This window comes from Homarus americanus, unplaced genomic scaffold, assembly GCF_018991925.1.
Source record: "Homarus americanus isolate GMGI-L3 unplaced genomic scaffold, GMGI_Hamer_2.0 scaffold36970, whole genome shotgun sequence".
Classification (NCBI taxonomy): domain Eukaryota; kingdom Metazoa; phylum Arthropoda; class Malacostraca; order Decapoda; family Nephropidae; genus Homarus; species Homarus americanus.
Genome location: NW_024740094.1, coordinates 4,421,274 through 4,440,425, shown reverse-complemented (window position 1 = coordinate 4,440,425; position 19,152 = coordinate 4,421,274). Strand labels below are relative to the sequence as shown.

Below are 19,152 nucleotides of genomic sequence, written 5' to 3'. Positions count from 1 at the left end.
TTCTTTTCTATTAATTTGAAGATGTTTATTGATGTAATACAACTAAGGAAATATTTAATTTTGCTCATACTTACTGGTTTGAAAATATTTCAGGCGTATCAACTATTCGGGCATTTAAAAAGGAAAAAGATTTCATCCGCACATCCCACATGAAGATCGACTATTCTGTGCAAGCCTTTGTTACCAACCTTGCCTGTAACAGGTCAGTTTTTAGTGTTATACTTTAGTTTCTGTGATTTGCCTGTGATTATGATTAAGTATAATGTACCAAGTGTTATACTTCTGGTTGTCAATTTCATAATTTGTATTGTTCCTTATTTACCTAATGGCTACCCACTAGATGCAGCCTTGCCAAGGGAAGGAATCCAGTGGCCTGTGAAGGATCCCTCCATTGTTCTTGATAGTTTTGTCTAGGGCTGTTTTGAAGCCCAGTACACTGCCCCCCTTGCTTAACACAGGTTTAGTTAATGCAGATTCACTCAGACACCTTTCATTACTACCCGGTGTCACTTAACACAAGGCTAAAATTTGCTTTAACGCAGTCAGGTGGAAACTTTTTGCTCAGAACAGCGGTCGAATCCATTACAGTCTACCGGTAGTGTCTCCACACCACCCAAGGTACACCAAGTGGGTCAGTGTTTAGCTAGTGCTCATTTTAGTCACAACTCTGCTTGGATAAACTTAAGTTTTTTTGCTTGATTTCATCACCATGGCTCCACCCAAACGTCTCTGCCTAGAGACATTCCAGGAAAGAAGAGTAGGACCACGTATACTCTAGAAAGTAAGCTTGAAGTTTTTGAATTACTTGAGAGAGTGAAGATGATCCACCTAGGATGTCTCCACACAGTTGTTAAGGTTCAACCAACATCCTACACCACCATCACTCTTTATACCCTTCATACATTACTACTGTACAGTATATTTATTATTATAATTAAAATGATAATTCATCATGTTTAAGTTAGACATTCTTATGACTAGAGCATGGTTGGCATTGATTTAATCATTTGATTAAATCAATGATTTTTTTGCATAAATGATCATGATTTTATTTATATTTTTTAACTCGTAATTTCAAGTAGATAAACTTAACTTTCTTCATATTTCTTTTATTCAGTTACATGCCCACGCAATCCTACCTATAAAATATAAAAAAACACAATAAATAATCATCATTAGGTAAAAAACATTAAATTATTAAACATTGCTTCATGTGACAGCGGGAAGTCGACTGTTGCTTATGCAGCTGGGCTGGGTCACTGCAGTTGTAGGATCCACTATGGTGTAATTAAGAGGACCTTTCCTTGGAAGGATCTGAGTTTGTGAACCACTTTGGGCAACATTTTCACAGGTGGGAACAGATAGATTGAAATCCAAAAGATTCGATCATTCCAGAGATGCATAAGTTGGCATCTTGTGATTGTTTTGTGAGGCAAAGAGATCTATTTGTGGAGTCCCAAACTTTCTCACTAGAGTCTTGAACTTCGATATCTTTAGGGACCATTCTGTTTCCGTCAATACTGGCCTGAGACAGGACAACGCATCTGCCCAATTGTTTTGTACTCCCGTTATGTGAGTTGCTTTGAGGTAAAGTGTTTGTGTTACACAAACTTTGAAAAAAAATTCTGATAGATTTAGAAGGGGCCAAGATCTGGTTGAGCCTTGATGATTGAGACAAAACACCGCCGCTCTGTTGTCCATGGCAAACAGGATCGTCATGTTTTTAAAATTTGGGTTTGGCAACAAAAAGAATATGACTACTGCTAATTCTTTTACATTTATGTGTTTGTCCCAAAGGGAGTTGCTCAACTTCCCTTGACGGAACTCTCCTTTTGAGGAATCCTCATCCTACCTCAAACACTTCCGTACAAACAACCAAGTCTGTTTGAGGGGGAACCCAGGGAGATGAACCGATTAGATTGTCCAAATTTTTCCACCATGACAGATGATTCTTGATCTGAATAGGGAAAGAAGAAGCAATATTTCTGTTTCTGTGAAGCAACTTCGACCCCAGATGAGTTAGTTGCTTCTTCCTTAACTTGCCCAAAGGAACTACTATGGTGGCAAAATTCAACAGACCCAGCAGTTTTTCCCAATCATGCCAAGAAACCTCTTGCTTTACTTAGTTTATCACATCTGTTACTTTTGCTTCTGGTAGACTGACTGACTGTTGATTGGTAGCCCAATTGAGACCTAACCAATCCAATTTCTGACATGGTATGAGATTTGATTTGACCTGGTTTATCTTTAATCCTAGGTTTTGAAATAGTACTAGTGTACGTTGGGTCGCCCTTTGACATTCTTCGAAAGAGTTTCCCACTATCAGCCAATCGTCTAGATATGCAAAAGTTCTTGTGCCCTCCTTTGCAAGGATCTCTCTGGGGATGTTTGCCAGTTTTGTAAACACTTTTGGCACAATTATCAGGTCGAACGGCATTACTGCAAATTGATAACTTACATCCCCCACTGCAAACACTCGAAACTTTCTGTACCTGGGAGCAACAAGCACGTGATAATAGGCATCTCCGAGATCCACTTTTGAGATCCAAGCATTGGGCGAAAGTAGATGCCTCAGATGATCATAAGTGAGCATCTTGAATCTTGTTTTGGTAATGAACTTGTTCAGGACGGAAAGATCTAAAATCCACCTCAATTTGTCACTGCCTTCCTTGGATATCTGGGGATAGGCGAGACATGAAACACTTCTCTTATTGCAAAAGTTCTATCACACCTCTGTTGAACAGTTGAATTACAAATTCTGTGAGTAAGAGGGTTGGTTTCTGACCCCATTTTAGTAACATTAGGGGAGGGTGCCTCAACCAAGTCCATGTGAGGCCCCCTTTGATTGTCTTGTAAGCCCATATGGAAGAAGTCCACCCGTCTTCCCAACCCCCTAGACGACCCAGCTGTCTGGCTTCATTGGGAGGGAGTGGTCGCTGATGTGGTGGAATAAGGTCTCCTTCCACTTCTGAACAAACGGCCACCTTTACTACATCTTGAATTGTTTTCTCCTTAAGTTTCCTCTTGGTTGATAACTGAACCTAGCAGCTGGTCCTGTTCCCCTGTTAGACCTTCCTCTCTTAAATTTCCAAAAGGCCTTAGGACTCCTGGGAACAGTAATATTAATAGCTTGCTCAACAGCTAATCTATACTTAACTAATGTTTATTCCTCAAACAAAGCAGGAGAAAGAGGGGAAGAACATAGCAATAAATAAGCACTACCACTTGAAGCATTGTTAGTGGCTTGCTTCCTTAGTTGGGCTTTTAGTTTTAGGGCTTTCAACAACATTTCCAAAGATGAGTTGTACAGGAAATATGGAGTTTGGAGTTAAGCGTGGGTCGGGTCGTGTTGCGTTTCTGTAACAAAGCGTGTTCGGCATTCAGGCCTTCTTTGTTGAGCGACAGAAATTGGACAGTGATTACATAAGATCATCAAGATCGTCTTAGCGATGTGAAAGTGTAAATCGATGTAGGATTTTTAATGCTAGTCGCGATTATATTTTTGAAAACTTAAAACTCAATCTCCACTGAGTTGGAGGTACAGCCCAGGTCAATAGGCCTACAACCACAAAATCATTGCCATATGACAAAGCTTTTATTTTATTTTTTTTACGGAGTTATGGTCATGGCTATGATAAAGGCCAACCAGAGAGTGTAGTACTGTGCCTTAAGTTAAATCAGTTCATAGCGTTATCAGTGACTGTGGAAGAGGTTGTAAATAACTTAAAGTGAATACAAACTGGCAAGCAAGCTCAAAAGGCACCACTGCCAGCTGAAACCAATTCGTGTTATAGGTGCCACAGAGACTTTACATTTTATTTTGTGTGTGTGCTTTCTCATAGACTGAAACTGTGCCTACAATACACCATTCACAGGGAGATACAGTGTATACAGTGATAGTACAAAGAGATATAGTCATTGATGAGAACGGGAAAAGAAAGTACAGTGAACCCTCACTTTACGCGGTTAATTCAACCCACAGGGTACCGCGGAAAGTGAGAAACGCGTAAAGTGAACAACATAACATATGGGTTTAATTGAAATAGAGACCGGGCCGACCCCCAAACTCCACTTTTTCAGACACAATACCTACGTTGTAGTAAAAATAACTTCTTAATTTTTTGATTGTATGCACACACAATTAATAATTAAGAGAAATATCAATAATATTAGGTTTTTTAACACTTACATTAGTAGAAAAGATGGCTGGGCACACGGGGATGGGGGGTTGGTTCCGAGGCAGAGGGCAGATTATTGGCCCTCACCTGTATCACTTGTATCAATTGTATCACTATCCACCACAGAGGCTTGCAGGGCCTCTTTGTCAAACCCCTCAAAGTCCATATAAGTCCATATCCTCACTATAATTATCACTATCACTGACTTGGGCCGGCTGTGGTGGGTGGCGGGTGAAGAACTCGGTAATGTTTTGATAACTGGGTGACCTTGTGCGCACCCTGCTCGCGCCGCTTACACAACATGGCGGGAGAGAGGGCGGGAGAGAGGGCGGGAGGTTTGGATCCAAAAATGGCGCGGCTCGCCAGCCGCTCTCCGCGTAAAGGGGTACACGCACCGCGGAATGTGAGCATTCCGGTTTCCGCAGGGTACCGCGTAAACATGGAAACGCGGAATGTGGGACCGCGTAAAGCGAGGGTTGACTGTTCTGTATAAGGAAATACTCGTTAAAATAAAAAAAATAAATAAAATCAACAAGCTTGGCTATCCTTAAAGGCATTCTATTACCGCCCCAAAGAAAGTTTTATTTTATTTTTATGTGTTTGTAAATGACTGAGTGGGTGTATAAAATCTGTTATTCATAGCAAAATGCAGTGTACATAGAGATAGCACATAAATACCAACAAATGCCGAAGTGAAGTGAAAAAAAAGCAGAAGAAAAACAGAAGACAACTCTAAAGGCAACAGGGGAGGTTAAAGCCAGCAGAGAGCAGCTAAGTACTGTTTTTTTTTTTTCTCTTTATTTTTGAATAGGTGTAGATCTATAGCCTGCCCCCCTCACAATAACAACAACCATGAGTATGATAGGTGATTACTGCAGGGGAACATCGGATATGGAGGATACAGGCCTGACTAATGCAACATTTAGGATAATGCAAACTGCCGTAAAGCATGAAGGCTGTTGCTGGTATTGCCCTGACTGTGTAGTCAAGGTGAATGAAGCGATTGCAAGCCATAGGGGAACGAGTTCCCTAGGGACAAAAATAGATGAAGCTGGAGCCTTGCTGATTGCCAGACTAGAACAAGTTGGGAAAGAGATCCTTGCTAAGACTCATGAAGTAGCCAATAGAATGGAGGTGGTTGCTAAGACGAGTTATGCTGAGGTACTAGCAGGGACACGGGAGGTGGCGGAGAGTAATGCAGGATCAGAGTAGGTTCTACAGCAGATTGGGACTTTGAAGAAGTGTGTCGAAGAAATGAAAATTAACGGACCTACTGTTAGGGGAGAGGAGGAACAACGGGAACGTCTCCAGCGCAGTAACAATGTAATAGTTTTTGGAGTCCCTGAGAGCCAGGCGGAGGGAATTGAGAGTAAGATAACATCCGATAAGATGCAGTTTAAGAATATTTGTACAGAGGTTCTGAAGTTGCCATCAACCCCTCAGGATGTGAGGAGGCTGGGACAAAAGCAGGGGGACAAGCCTTGCCCCCTCAGGATCACACTAGTGAGTGAGGAGGAGAAATGGGAGGTTATTGAGCAGACAAAAAACTTAGCAAGGAGCGAGGCATCTCGGGGTGTATTCATTCACCCAGACCGCACGGTAATGCAGAGGGAACAGCACAGGAAGCTCCTGCAGGGCTTGAAGCAGAGAAGGGAGGAGTTGAGGAGGAGCGGGAACGGGTGTACATGGGTTGTATTCAGGGAGAGGGTGGTGGAAGCAAGTGTGCCGATACAAGACCTGGGGCAGCGCAACCTCCACCCGCTCTACCCTGGGAGGTGGTGTGGGATGCAGGTGGTTTGGTTCACACTCAGGATGGGATGGAGAAAGTGAACTCACAATGTGCTCACTGTACAGTATTACCCCGCCTAACGCGGTTTCACTTAACGCTATTTTTCATATACACGGTGTCTCGCCAGAAGCGAACTTTCACTTAACACTGATTTTTTCCACATATATGCGGTGAGTGTCCGGCTCGAGACGCTATTTTTAGATTTGCCCCACTCGCCACCTGCCTGCCTGCCTGCCTGTGCTTCTCGCCTCTGCCTCCTCCTCCCTCCGCTTGGGCAAGCGGCGCGGTAAGGTTGCGCAGTGTGTGTCTTTGTTGCGTTACCACTGACGTCATATGACGTATTGGACTGTGATTGGCCATGCATCCCTACCCCCTTCTGCTGCTAGCTGTAATTGGCTTAAAGTATTATGACGTGACCACCCGGGGGAGGGAGGGAGGGAGGGAGGAAAGAAAGACGATGCTTGACCTAGCCGCGGCAGTTTCATCCCTCAAGGCCACACCGTGTAAACGCGCATCCATTGTTCCGTAAAATGGCTTCCGCCGAACCACCACCGCCACCAGAGAGAGACCTTTCCTTACCTGGACCCAGCGGCACTAAGCCAAAGAAGACACGACGTTCCTTAAGCTACGAGGTGAAGTACCAAATTGTTCAAGATTTGGAGAAAGGAACACGGCAAGTTGATCTCGCTCGCCAGCATGGTGTCAACGAATCTACGATTCGCACGATCAAGAAGGATGCAGCCAAGATCAAAGAGCACATGAAAATCACAAAGTCTGCAGGTGCTTCATCTATCAGGTATTGCCAGAACAGGGTGCTGGCAAAAGTGGAAAATTTGCTGGTGAATTATTTGATTCGTCAGGCGCGACGCAACATGGCGGTGGACACGCGCTCAGTGCAGGAGTACGCACGTGAGCTATACGCAGCAGTGTCACGTAAGCTGGGAATTGCAGAGCCCAAACCCTTCAATGCTTCCTCTGGTTGGCTGCATAGGTTTAAGAAGAGGAACAAGATCACCAACATCAACATTGGTGGTGAGGAAGCGAGTGCTGACCGTGTGGCGGCTAGAGATTTTCCTCCGTTCTTACGTGAGATTATGGAGGAAGGACAGTACACTGACGACCAGGTGTTTAACATGGACGAATCTGGTCTTTTCTGGAAAAAGCTACCTTCCAAGACCTTCGTTGTCCAGTCTGCCAGCAAGGTAAGGGGTCGGAAGTTGCAGAAGGAACGCATCACCGTCCTGTTTACCACCAATGCCTCCGGTACCTGTAAACCAAAGTTATCGGTGATTCACACAGCCCGCAAGCCGCACGCCTACAAGAATATGGACATGAACAAGCTTAATGTCCACTGGCTAACCGCACGTAAGGCGTGGATGTCCTCTTCTCTGTCCCTCTTCTGGTTTGACAACTGTTTTGTTCCGACGTGAAGAAATTCTGCGAGCAACAGAATGTTTCATTCAATATTTTGTTGCTCCTTGACAACGCACCTGGACACTCGCCCCTACTTATGGATCGTCACCCCAACGTAAAAGTGGTCTTCCTTCCTCCCAACACTACGTCATTAATCCAGCCCATGGACCAGGAGTTGATTTGCAATGTGAAAGCTGCGTACTCTGCAAAGAAGTTCAAGCTCCTGAACGACTCTACCAACACCAAGGATGAGTTGCGTATGCTGGGTGACACCGACAGCGAGAGCAAAAGCGACGAGGACAAGGAACAAGAGGTGGCGACTCAAGAACTTCTCGTCAAACAATTTTGGAAGAAGTTTAACGTTAAACAAGCTGTAGACTTCTTGGTGGAGGCATGGGATCTGCTGACTATTGCTACGATTCGTCACGCATGGAGACATGTGTTGCATGGCATACCAGCTGAGAAGAGGAGTGAACCTGTGACTGGTGAGGTTCAGACTGTTGCAGTAGCAGTGGACCTTGCCAGAGAAGCTGCGCTCAATATTACAGCTGAAGGCTTCTCCGAGACCACCAACGAAGACATCCTGGAGGTGATCAGAGATCCTGAAGTGACTGCTGACGAGATGTTGGAAGAAGATCACGTCAGTGAAGAGGAGGAAGAAGGTGCGTCATTCTCCGAAGAACACAGTTTAAGTCATAGTAATATTAAGGGTGCCATGGAGTGTGCAGAGAAAATGAAGTCCTTCCTTTCCCGCGACAATAACGATGACCGCTATGAAGTCTTCCATACCCGGCTGGTGCAGGCTATGGAGCTGTACATCAAGGTGTATCAAGACAACATAAACACCAGCCGTCAAAAAAGCATAACCGAGTTCTTCGCCCGCAACCCACCACAGCCAGCCCAAGCCAGTGATAGTGACAGAGGTAGAGACAGTGAAGATGACTTTGAGGGATTTGTCAGGGAGGCCCTGACAAGTGTGGGTGACAGTGATGGTGACTCACCTGAGGGCCAGTAGCCTGCCCTCTGCCTCGGAACCAGCCTCCATCCCCGTACGCCGACCCATCTCTTCTACTACCGTAAGTGTTCCACCTAACTTTTAGTTTCTCTAACCTAACCTTTATTTTTCCTATGTTAACCTTTATTTTTCCTAACCTAACCTCTTCGATACTACTTGTTTTTTCATACCATCATAAAGTTAAGATAAAATTTTTACTACAACATAGTTATGTGTCATCAAAAAAAGGAGTTTGGGGGTCGGGCTGGTTTCTATTGGAATTAATCCCATATGTTCTGTTGTTCACTTAGCGCGGATTTCACTTAACACGGTACCCTCTGGGTTTTATTGACCGCGTTAAGTGGGGTACAACTGTATACATATTGTATTGGATGTACAATGCAGCTTGGTGCTGGGAAGTGGCAGCGTGGTTACAAGCGTGATGTAGAGAGAGCTGGTTGGTGAGGGTGCTCAGAGGAGGACCAGCTTGTGGGTCGCCATGCTCTCCGGCGGGAGCGAGAGCCACCAGGCAGCGGCGGAGGAGGTGGTGTAGCTTGCTGTAGCTAGAAGAAGAGAGAGGTCACCACGAGGTCAGGTCTTAAATAGCGGGGGTAGGCTTGGCTTAGTAGTTGACCTCCGTGATGTATGGCGGCGCTGGTTGACCCAGACCACGAGGCATACACTGGGGAATTCGCGGAGTCGGCTACTCAGCGACAAACAGCGTTTGTAGGGGAGAAATCCACTACAGTGGCACCAGCTTCGCCTATCAGCCGGGAGGAGGCGAGCGCCTTGTAAATAATGACATTTTTAACCACACTCTGCAAAATACAGTGTACTTCGCAAATGCTGCAGCTTCCGAGAATGGGCGGCGGGGGGGCCGGGGTCACTACTAAGAGCAGAGACGTTACCGAGAACAAATTCTGGCTTGAATGTCATGTACACTAATACTGACACGTTCCTTGATAAGAGAGAGGAGTTTGAAACACTACTAAGAGTACACCAACCAGACATTGTAGGTGTTGTAGAACTGTTGTACAAGAACAGGAGAATTGACCCAGAGGAATGTGAGTTCAGTATTGCTGGATATGACTCATTTACGAACCTTTCTCAAGAAACTTGCAAGAGGGGTGTGGTTATCTATGCTAGGCAAGACCTTAGAGCCATCCAGGTGAGGGTACAGGGAGAGGATATTTTTGAAGAGTCCAAGTGGTGTAAAATTAAACTAAGGGGAAGGAACTTACTTATTGTCGGGTGTATCTACAGATCCCTGAACTGTGGCCCACTAAGTCAAAGGAACTTAAGAGCCTTAATAGACAATGCCACCTCCTTATCATGGGGGACTTTAACTTTGGCGACATCGACTGGAGAAACGAGTTCACCCGAAATGACTTGAATAATCCTGATACTCTTTTTTGTAGAAACTCTGAGAGATAATTTTTGTTCCAACATGTTAGAGACCCGACACATTACAGAGGGGAGCAAACACCCAAGCCACTAGACATCATAATAAACAAGAAGGGTATGGTGGCCAAACTGGAACACCTTGTCCCAGTTGGCACCAGTCACCATATAGTGTTGTCATTCAGATTTATCTATTACCTAGTTCAAGATAAGGCCAGGCCAAGGTGCAACTATTACAAGGGAAATTACAACAGGATGAGGGAATAGATGAGGGGTATCAACTGACCTGACTTATTAAGGTACAAGAATGCAGACACTACGCTGAATATCATAACCAGTAAAGTGACCCATTTGATCGATAAATATATACCCAAGACCAAACCCAGTGCTTCTAGGAATACGAGAGGATCCCTACACATGAACCATGCGGCGGTGTACAAAGTTAAGAAGAAGACACAGAAATTCAAGAAGTGGGTTGGGTCAAACGATGAGCAGGACAGGAGGATGTATTCAAGAGCCAGAGACCAAGCAAAGATAGAATGTAGAAGGGCTGAAAACGAGTTCCAGAGGCTGGTTGCAAGCAAGGTCAAGTCAAACCCAAAGGCGTTTTACCACTATGCAAAGTCGAAATAAAAAACGCAAGTAGGAGTATCAGAACTGAGGCTTGAAGATGGTAGTTACGCAGACTCTGACCAGGATAAAGCTGAGGCATTGAACAGCTTCTTTTCCTCTGTGTTCACAGGAGAGGATGCAATTAACCTTCCTGCGTTTGAGGACAGACGGTTCGACACAGCACTGACCCACATTGTGTTCACAGAAGAGGGTATTAGAAATAAACTGTCAAAGCTAAAGGTTCATAAGAATCCGGGCCCTGCCATGGTGCATCCTTGAGTGCTAAAGAGATTTGTGCAACGAGCTTGCCAAGCCCCTGAAGATCCTGTGTTGTAAATGCCTGGATGAACCAAAGGTCCCCAGTGAATGGAAAGTAGCTTAACATAGGTTATGTTATAAATGTTTTACCGCGATGCAAAGTCAAAATAAAAAACGCAAGTAGGAGTATCAGAACTGAGGGTTGAAGATGGTAGTTACGCATACTCTGACCAGGATAAAGTTGAGGCATTGAACAGCTTCTTTTCCTCTGTGTTCACAGGAGAGGATGCTATTAACCTTCCTGCGTTTGAGGACAGACGGTTCGACACAGCACTGACCCACATTGTGTTCACAGAAGAGGGTATTAGAAATAAACTGTCAAAGCTAAAGGTTCATAAGAATCCGGGCCCTGACATGGTGCATCCTAGAGTGCTAAAGAGATTTGTGCAACGAGCTTGTCAAGCCCCTGATGATCCTGTTTTGTAAATGCCTGGATGAACAAAAGGTCCCCAGTGAATGGAAAGAAACATAACGTAGGTTATGTTATAAATGTAAATTTTGGGACACCAAAATAATGTACTTTACATATTTTAATTCCCATTTCGTGTATAGCAGCCTTCCATTAAATCAGTTTTAAGGCCGCAACCCTACAGATTAATATTACTGTACCATGAGTATCTAGTTCTGTACATGTTGTAAGTAGAATTCATATAACAAGCAAAAATTGCCAACAATGTCGATGTTTAAGATCAACCCATGCAACTTCATCACAAAAGAAGCAGCTATATTCAAAACCTTATCAATTATTCTTAAGTGGCACTCTGCAACTGAAAACCACACCGGCATAGTATTAAAGGATCTGTAACAGAAATTAAGTAAAACAGAAGGTAATAATATTGATATCCTGAAACAAATCAAATCAAGTGCTGTCCTACATATCTTTATCCTTGCATAATATATCCTGCATTGTAGCTGCACAGGCTTAACTCTCTCCCACCCCTCTAGCCCCCCTACACTCTGACCTTCCTCAACCCCTGCATTGCCCCATCCACCAACTGGCTCTGTTCCTACCCCGGCCTCCATCTCTCCTTCCCTCGCGAATGCTTTGGATTCAAGATACTCCCAGGGTTCACACCACACAGAGAAGGTGCATTTACAACATTGATTGTATCAGTTGTAAGTGGAAGAGGCTGTACTACCGCCTGGGAAGATATTGGAAGCATAATATATTGTCTAATGGTAGACCCTGCTGCCATATGGCATCACAAATGTTGTGACCAAGTTCCAGGTTGCTGCCCTGACTTTCTGTCTCATTTACACACAATTGCAGGGTCTCAATTATTTCTCTTTCATTGATACCACAACATATACATCGTTTCTCACACTTTATTTGTTAAATTTTTTCCATTTACATATTTATTTTTTATTTTTCGCCCCTCCCCCAGGCCTCGATGTGAGTTGGTGAACCTGTGCCTTTGTGGGTTAATCCCCATATAAAAGACGTGGTGCCCACTGCCTAATTGCTTTGATTCCTAATTAATTCCTTCTCTTCTTATCTATTTTATTCTGGTTATCCCCTCTCAACCTATTGTAACTTTAATATTTTCATGTGGCTAGTGCTAGACGATTACACTCGGCTAAGGAAACCCGTCGGTATAGGCAAAGTGTGATTCTGCATTTTAAGCTCTCTCTCTCAACTGATATACTGTACTCTTTCCCTCCTTACTCTCAGTAACCCATCTCTTCTCCCCCTCCCCACACAAAGACACCTACCCCAACACTTCAGAGTTCAGGGTTCACACCTCAGAGTGGGAGAGGATTTGCATTGCTAAGTGGATTCATCTGTACTCCAGCAGTCCCATCTAGGATGGTAGTCAGGCCAGGCTCATGCTCACAGTTGAACAGAAGACACTGTATTGACTTGTTCACCTAATGACCCCATTCAGTATACAGTCAACACTCACTTTACGCGGTTAATGTAACCCACAGGGTACCGCGGAAAGTGAGAAAGGCGTAAAGTGAATAACATAACATATGGGATTAAATGAAATAGAGACCAGCTGACCCCCAAACTCCACTTTTTCCAACACAATACCTATGTTCTAGTAAAAATAACATCTTAATTTTATGATGGTACATGCACACAATTAATACTTAAGAGAAATACAGACGCCAAGTTAATGTCCATTCAAATAATGGACTCAACTCCCTCCCCCTCTTCTCACACTACACTCCTGGCTCTTCCCTCTCTGAGAAATTTTGGGGGGAAAACCAGGTATAGTAATAAATAATAACTCAAACTAAAGTTAGGATAATATCATTGACATTGCTGGATTCCTTGTAAGACCAGGAATATTTTGAATACAAATGTCATATATTTTGCACAAAAGATAACATATTTACTCAGAGTAAACATTATATCTAAAATTTGTATGTCTAATGCAAAATCTATGATGTTTATTTTCAAAATGATCATCAAATTGTAAGAATTCCAGCAATGTAAATTATATTCTTGCCGGATAGTTTGTATGAATTTTATGAGCTAAATAAAAAAATTATTCTTCACCCGTGTAAAGGGGTACACCCACCGCGGAATGTGAGCATCCTGGGTTCTGGCAGAGCACCGTGTAAACGTGGAAACGCGGAATGTGGGACCGCGTAAAGTGAGGGTTGACTGTAGCTAACTGTCAGATCTTCTTAGGGATTTCAGTTTGTCCAAAGTCTTAATTTAATATACAGTATTACCCCGCTTAACGCGGTTTCACTTAGCGCGTTTTACCGTATACGCGGTGCCTCGCCAGAGCTGAACTTTCACTTAACGCGGGTTTTTTCCACGTATACGCAGTGAGTGTCCGGCTCGAGAGCTATTTTTAGATTCGCCCCACCCGCCACCCTGCCTGACTGCCTGTTTTAGCTCATAAAATTCATACAAATTACCCAGCCAGAATATAATTTACATTGCTGGAATTCTTACAATATGATGATCATTTTGAATATAAACATCATAGATTTTGCATTAGACATACAAATTTTAGATATAATGTTTACTCTGAGTAAATATGTTATTTTTTGTGCAAAATATATGACATTTGTATTCAAAATATTCCTGGGCTTACAAGGAATCCAGCAATGTCAATTATATTATCCTAACTTTAGTTTGAGGTATTATTTATTACTAAAAAGGTAAATATTCTGGTTTTCCCACACATCTGGTGGGGTGGGGGGGAGGGAGGGATCGACCGACCGACCGACCATCTGTTACCATGTGAAGAATATTTATTTATTTTTTATTAACTGAAGATATTTGTTTTAGCTCATAAAATTCATACAAATTACCCGGTCAAAATATAATTTACATTGCTGGAATTCTTATAATTTGATGATCATTTTGAATATAAACATCATAGATTTTGCATTAGACATACAAATTTTAGATGTAATGTTTACTCTGAGTAGATATGTTATCTTTTGTGCAAAATATATGACATTTATATTCAAAATATTCCTGGTCTTACAAGGAATCCAGCAATGTCAGTTATATTACAGGTAGTTCTGCTATAACGCGATAATTGTGTTCTTGTAAAATGTCGTGTTATAGAAAATCGCGTAAGAGAAATAACAGGGCTTATGGAGAAAATAGGGTTAGGTGCAGATTACGCGAAATCGAAAAAATTTAGTAGTTAGCCTAACACAAAGGATAGCACAGTCTAAATAAATGTTACATTCATATCTAATAATGAAATCATACAGTAAATTTAACACTTTACCTTGAAAAAATATGAACGTAACTTGATGGGGGAGAAGGGTGATTTTGAGGTTGATAACATCGAGCTTCTCTTCAAGTGTTATATCCTTTCTTTTACGATAATCACCGGGAATTCTATCATCAGAACGCTTTTTGGAGATATTCTTCTTTACCATATTCACAGTTAATACCACAAAATTGGAGAAATAGTAAGCAAAAATCACGTTATAACAAACAAGCGTTCGCGTTATACAAATATTGTTCCGAATTCATAAATCGCGTTAGAGCAAATTCGCGTTATCAAAACACGCGTTATAGCAGAACTCACTGTATCCTAACTTTAATCTGAGGTATTATTTAATACTAAATGTTAAAATTTAGTTTTTTCACCCAACATCTCTTGAAGGGAGGATTGGTGGGGGGTGGGGGGAGGGTTGGGACTGACCGCAGGGTTGGAAGAGGGGGGAAGGCAAGGTGGGGTACTTTGATTGACAGATAGTGTCTGAATAATATATTTTTTTTTATTAACTGAAGATATTTGTTTTAGCTCATAAAATTCATACAAATTACCCGGCCAGAATATAATTTACATTGCTGGAATTCTTACAATTTGGTGATCATTTTGAATATAAACATCATAGATTTTGCATTAGACATACAAATTTTAGATATAATGTTTACTCTGAGTAAATATGTTACCTTTTGTGCAAAATATATGACATTTATATTCAAAATATTCCTGGTCTTACAAGGAATCCAGCAATGTCAATTGTATTATCCTAACTTTAGTTTGAGGTATTATTTTTTAAAATTTAGTGGTTTTCCCCAAAAAATTTCTCAGAGAGGGAAGAGCCAGCAGTGTAGTGTGAGAAGAGGGGGAGGGAGTTGAGTCCATTATTTGAATGGACATTAACTTGGCGACTGTATTTCTCTATTTCTCTTAAGTATTAATTGTGTGCATGTACCATCATAAAATTAAGATGTTATTTTTACTAGAACATAGGTATTGTGTCGGAAAAAGTGGAGTTTGGGGATGGGCCAGTTTCTATTGGAATTAATCCCATATGTTCTGTTGTTCACTTAGCGCGGTTTTCACTTAACACGGTACCCTGTGGGTTTTATTGACCGCGTTAAGTGGGGTACTACTGTACTGTATTAAATTTAATTACCGGGTAAGTCAAATCCAGTACAGTATAAAGAAAAAACTAAGTTACCCAAAAGAAAACATTATCTGCACATCCAACTAAATCATGGGTGGAATTACCACCATGAGTAGAACTATAATTACTATGATAGTACAGTACTTACTTCTAAGATGGAACTTTCTTGAAGCTCCAACCCAGATCATTTATACCAGGGAACCAGAATATCCTTTCAAAAGCTTTATGTCAGACCCAACACCTGGAATAAATATATCCTAAGGTAGACTGAGTTTCTGCATCATGAAGTGACAGCACAATACTAAATGATGTCCACTCCACCACCTGTCCACCAGGTATCCATCACTTAAGTCACCAAGCATGTCAACAATCCTAAGTGAAACAATATATGAAAGATTAATTAACCATCTGATGATAAATAAAACATGTAAAACTGTGGTAATCCCCACCAACTACCCAATAAGTGTCAAAATACAGTACTTAGTGTGACAGTTGTGCAGCAGAACTCAGAGAGAAACATCTTGTCAGCTGAGGACTGAATACGTAGAGTGGACTGGTACCGAAATTTGACTTAATGGCAGCAGATGTGTACTGACCAAGTGGGGATGAACTACACTGGACCTTTTGCCTGTAGAGGGCAACCTTTACCACTAATGCCCCTCTTTTGAGACCGGTGGATGTGTGACGGGGAGGGACAGGTCAGCCTCAGATGCCATGGAGGAAAATTAACTCACCTGCCTTCTGGGTATGCAGAGTAACAAGAGCCAACTGGAGGAGTTGTTAGAAAGAAAATAGAATTTCCAGCTTCATGCCTTGATTTATATATATATTAATCTCCAAAGTGAAAGTTGATACTGTACTTTTGTCTAATTTTTTTTCTTTATTTTTCGCACCAGGTGGTTAGGAGTGCGGCTGGAAGTTATTGGAAACCTCATCACCTTTGCTGCTGCCGTCTTTGCTGTGGCTGGACGAGGTTCAGTCAGCTCAGGCATTGTTGGTTTGTCCATAACTTATGCCCTTAATGTAAGTAAACCTGGTGATACCCCTGGATTATTACCTGTCTAAATTCAAAATAGAAGAAAAAGAATAGTCAAGATTTAGTACATATCTCATTTTAGCCTCAGCTTCCAGTGATGGTTCTTTTCTTTATCCATTACAGCTAGTGGTCATGGTATGTTTGACATTCTTACACCCCAAAATTCAAGTTAAATTCTCATTTGCATTTTGCTAAATTTGCCATATAAACTTCTCCACTTGTTACAGTGCAGTCATATCCATTCTCTATGTTTCCAACAAAACAAACACTTGGTGACTGATTATTTTATAACAGGTAAACCAGTGAACAGATTTTATGGCTAAGATGTTATAGTGTAATGATTCATTTCCAAACTCGGAATGTGGGTGGTGTCATGAGTGTTATATACAGAACGTACTGACTCTGTATGACTGACACTGTATTTGTCGATGTTTCCTTCCTCAGAGTATAAATGGGATTTCTTTTATAGTCATTGATTTTTCCTCAAATTTCCTTAACTGTAACATGGTACAGTACAGAATATTCTTTGATTATTTGTTAACAGATTTTATTATTTTATTTTCTAGGGAAAATAAAAAATTTCAAGACAAATGGAGACCTTAATACAGTACTGTATTGTGTTGAAGTAAATGGCAGTCACAGTACAGTACTTTATACTGTATAGTGATTATGGAAATAAATACTCTACAGTACTATAATTTACATTAAGATTATTGTTCTTTTTACCTGTTAGGTTACAGTAATTCTCAACTTCTTGGTGAGGATGAGCTCAGAAATAGAGGCAAACATTGTGTCTGTGGAGAGGATCAAGGAATACATTGAGGTATGTTCCCTAACCACTTCCCTTCTTATTTATCTTTCTCCCTTTATAGAGTGGAGTTGAGATCATTTACGGGCTAGGTACCAGAAGATACCATAAAGTATCAAATCACAAATTATTGTTTAATTTATTTAAGAGGAAATGATTAGTTGTGTTCCAGAGGCCAAAAAATATGCATAAACTGTTCCAAAACTGCTTTAATAAACACTAAATGTCATACAAAATACATTAAAAAATAGAGTAACAAATAGATATTGTAAAAAAAAAAATTTTATATTCCATAATCATCCTCTGGGTGACACCATTACACCAAAATAATGCTGGGGCTGGCTGGCTGGTCAGATGTTTGCTTATGTAAACTAAGCACCGGGAATTCAATACCCACACACAGTTCATTCCCCACTTTTCATTTTTCATTTTTTTGAGTTTTATATTGTGTTTTCTTTATTTCAAAGTCACATTAGAGCATTGAAATTATATTTTTGTTATACAGTATTTTCTTTATTTTTAAGTCATAATAGAACATTGAAATGAAGCTTTTACAACTTTTATGGTTTCTTATATACCTTATTTACCTAATGACTCCCACGAGAGGTGGTCATGCCAAGGAGAGGAGGCCAGTAGCCTGTGTAGGATCCCTCCATTGTTCTTGATAATTTTGTCATGTTCTGATTTGAAACCCAGAACTGTTCTGTCCTTGATGCCACAGCTTGGGCTGTGAATTATGAATATTTGACCATGGAATTTAAAAAAAAAGAGGTAGTAATAAAGGTACCTACAAATTTAGGAACATACATTTGTATTTCTTGAATTACCGCTCCTCCACTGTGTAACATTATTTCCTGCAGTGATGACTCTTGATTTGTGAGTTGACAACTTTTATACTTTTATCCTCTTCATCACTGATCAGCTCGTTAGCCGATTGGGCGATCAGTCACATCTCTGATTACTTTTCCTATTCTTTTATCCTCTTCACCAAAAGATTGGCTCGTTAGACGCTTGGGCAATCAGTCACTCTCTGTTACGCACTGTTGGCAAGTACTGGGCATGCACCGGCTCCTCAATGTACCTGAACTCGCTCCAGTGTTGATCAGGTCTTGTCTTGAAAGAGCTCCTACTCGGTGCCATCACAACACTTTCTGGTAGATTGTTCCAAGAGTTCACAACTCTCACTTCGAAAAAGTTTGCCCTCACAGTTTTCTTGACTTGCGGCTTCTTCAATCTTGAGCTGTGACCCCTAGTGGGGCGAGCGTCCGCCAGCTCCAAGTAAGGACACTTGACTGAGTAGTGCCCCTGGAGATGCTTATACACCTAAATTAGGTCACCCCTTGCCCGTCTGTAGTATAAGATAGGCAAGTTCAGGCGCTCCAATCTCTCATAAGTCGGAAATGCTTAAATAATACATAGAAAATCTAAAATGGGGGGTCTCTTTTTCTTCTCAGCGCCACAAAACACTCACTTTTAAGCTCGCCAGCCATTTTAAAGTGAATTACAGATGAAAATTTTGTCTGTATACTGACTTTGGGACTCAAAAATACGTAATTTGACCAAATTTTGGTACGACTGAGGCAGGTTGTAAGTGCGGGTGGACGTAAGTTGAGTAGGTCGTAAGTCGGGGAGGAGCTGTATAGTGCAGTGCAGTGTTGATTTAAAGAAAATAATCTTGAATTACGCCAAGTGAACTTAAAATTTTATGGGTGAAATGACGGCATGAAGCATGGGGTGATTTCCCTTCCACCCCCACTT

At 41.6% G+C, this 19,152-nt stretch overlaps 1 protein-coding gene across 10 annotated transcripts in view; it reads left to right on the top strand.

Moving 5' to 3' along the window:
- LOC121875177 (ATP-binding cassette sub-family C member 3-like) overlaps positions 1-19,152 on the top strand; it is a 309,143-nt gene that overhangs the window by 241,117 nt on the left and 48,874 nt on the right. For all 10 annotated transcript variants that reach the window (XR_006090559.1, XM_042379616.1, XM_042379618.1 and 7 more), the window contains 3 exons: positions 94-202; positions 16,447-16,573; positions 17,320-17,409. Coding sequence is in view for 9 of the 10 variants with exons in the window: in XM_042379616.1 (XP_042235550.1) it covers positions 94-202; positions 16,447-16,573; positions 17,320-17,409 (326 nt within the window). In the remaining variant the exon portion in view is untranslated. The remainder of the gene's footprint in view (positions 1-93; positions 203-16,446; positions 16,574-17,319; positions 17,410-19,152) is intronic.